This window comes from Echinops telfairi, unplaced genomic scaffold (assembly GCF_000313985.2).
Source record: "Echinops telfairi isolate 266 unplaced genomic scaffold, ASM31398v2 ScPeMD7_7469;HRSCAF=8507_1, whole genome shotgun sequence".
In the NCBI taxonomy this organism is placed as follows: domain Eukaryota; kingdom Metazoa; phylum Chordata; class Mammalia; order Afrosoricida; family Tenrecidae; genus Echinops; species Echinops telfairi.
Window position 1 is genome coordinate 28,926,660 of NW_022111373.1, and position 1,079 is coordinate 28,927,738.

The 1,079-nt window shown below is 32.8% G+C and overlaps 1 protein-coding gene across 1 annotated transcript in view; it reads left to right on the forward strand.

The window, feature by feature from the left end:
• The window catches only part of PGGT1B (protein geranylgeranyltransferase type I subunit beta), a 75,199-nt gene that overhangs the window by 11,558 nt on the left and 62,562 nt on the right, over positions 1 to 1,079 (forward strand). Inside the window, exon 2 of the mRNA XM_004706577.3 lies at positions 636 to 754. Within this exon, the coding sequence (XP_004706634.1) occupies positions 636 to 754 (119 nt within the window). The remainder of the gene's footprint in view (positions 1 to 635; positions 755 to 1,079) is intronic.

Here is a 1,079-nt window from a genome sequence, read left to right on the forward strand (position 1 = left end):
ATGTCGGGGGTTTAAGTGGAGAAAAAATGTTTTGAGAATGCTGTACAAATGCGCTTTACACAATTGATGTGTGTATGGATTGTGATAACATTTGTATGAGCCCCTAATAAAATGTTTAAAAAAAAAGTGTTACTGTTTTTCAAAGTTTGTTTTAAATTTTTTTGTAAGAAATCACATGACTCAAAGCAAATTTGAATAAAGGCCATTTGTTCTGACTTTCCTCAAGAATTAAGTATAATTAAACATAATTTTCATGGCTAATGAATAAAAATGGAGATTTTTAGATATTTCCTAGTCTTTTATGAGTATTTGTATTGAACAAGTGCAGCAAATTTTCATTTTTATTTTTAGCCTTCAAGGTTGCTGATATATTAGCTTCAATGAATTCATGTTTGCCTCGGTAGAGAAGGATTTTTCCCCCTTCTCTTCTTAACTACTAACGATCCCTTTAAAAATTAAAACAAAAGTTTGACTGATATTTTTAATAAAAAGAATAAATTGTTTGCATTGACATTTGCATGGTTGGAGTATTGTTAAAAGTCTCGTAAAAATTAGATTGAATTAATTATTTTTCTGAAGCGGAAAGAGTTCAGTGGCTTAGTAGTGAAGCTGGAATTTCACATTTTTTCTTTTAGGTTGACAGTTGCATTTTTTGCGCTCTCCGGACTGGATATGCTGGATTCCTTAGACGTGGTGGACAAAGATGATGTGATAGAGTGGATTTACTCCCTGCAGGTTCTTCCCACAGAAGACAGTGAGTGAGTTTTAGCCTTTTATTTCTAGCGTGACGACTTGTACCTGGGATAACGTGTGCTGGACTAGCAGATCTTAATATATATCCTATCCCCTTAACATTTTTATACATCTATGTTTTCCTTCATCTTGTTCAAACGTAACTTGTAACAATTCTCATGATTGATCTCATAAGAACAAATTAGAGTTGTCAGGAATTAAATAAAGATTGTGGTTTAATCCAATCCCCATGGTTTGAGAAGTCTTCATTGGATTGTATTCTCCTGTGTTATTTATTTATGTTGGTAAACTTTCCTTTGCATGTTTCCCCCAATAAGCAGCTCTAA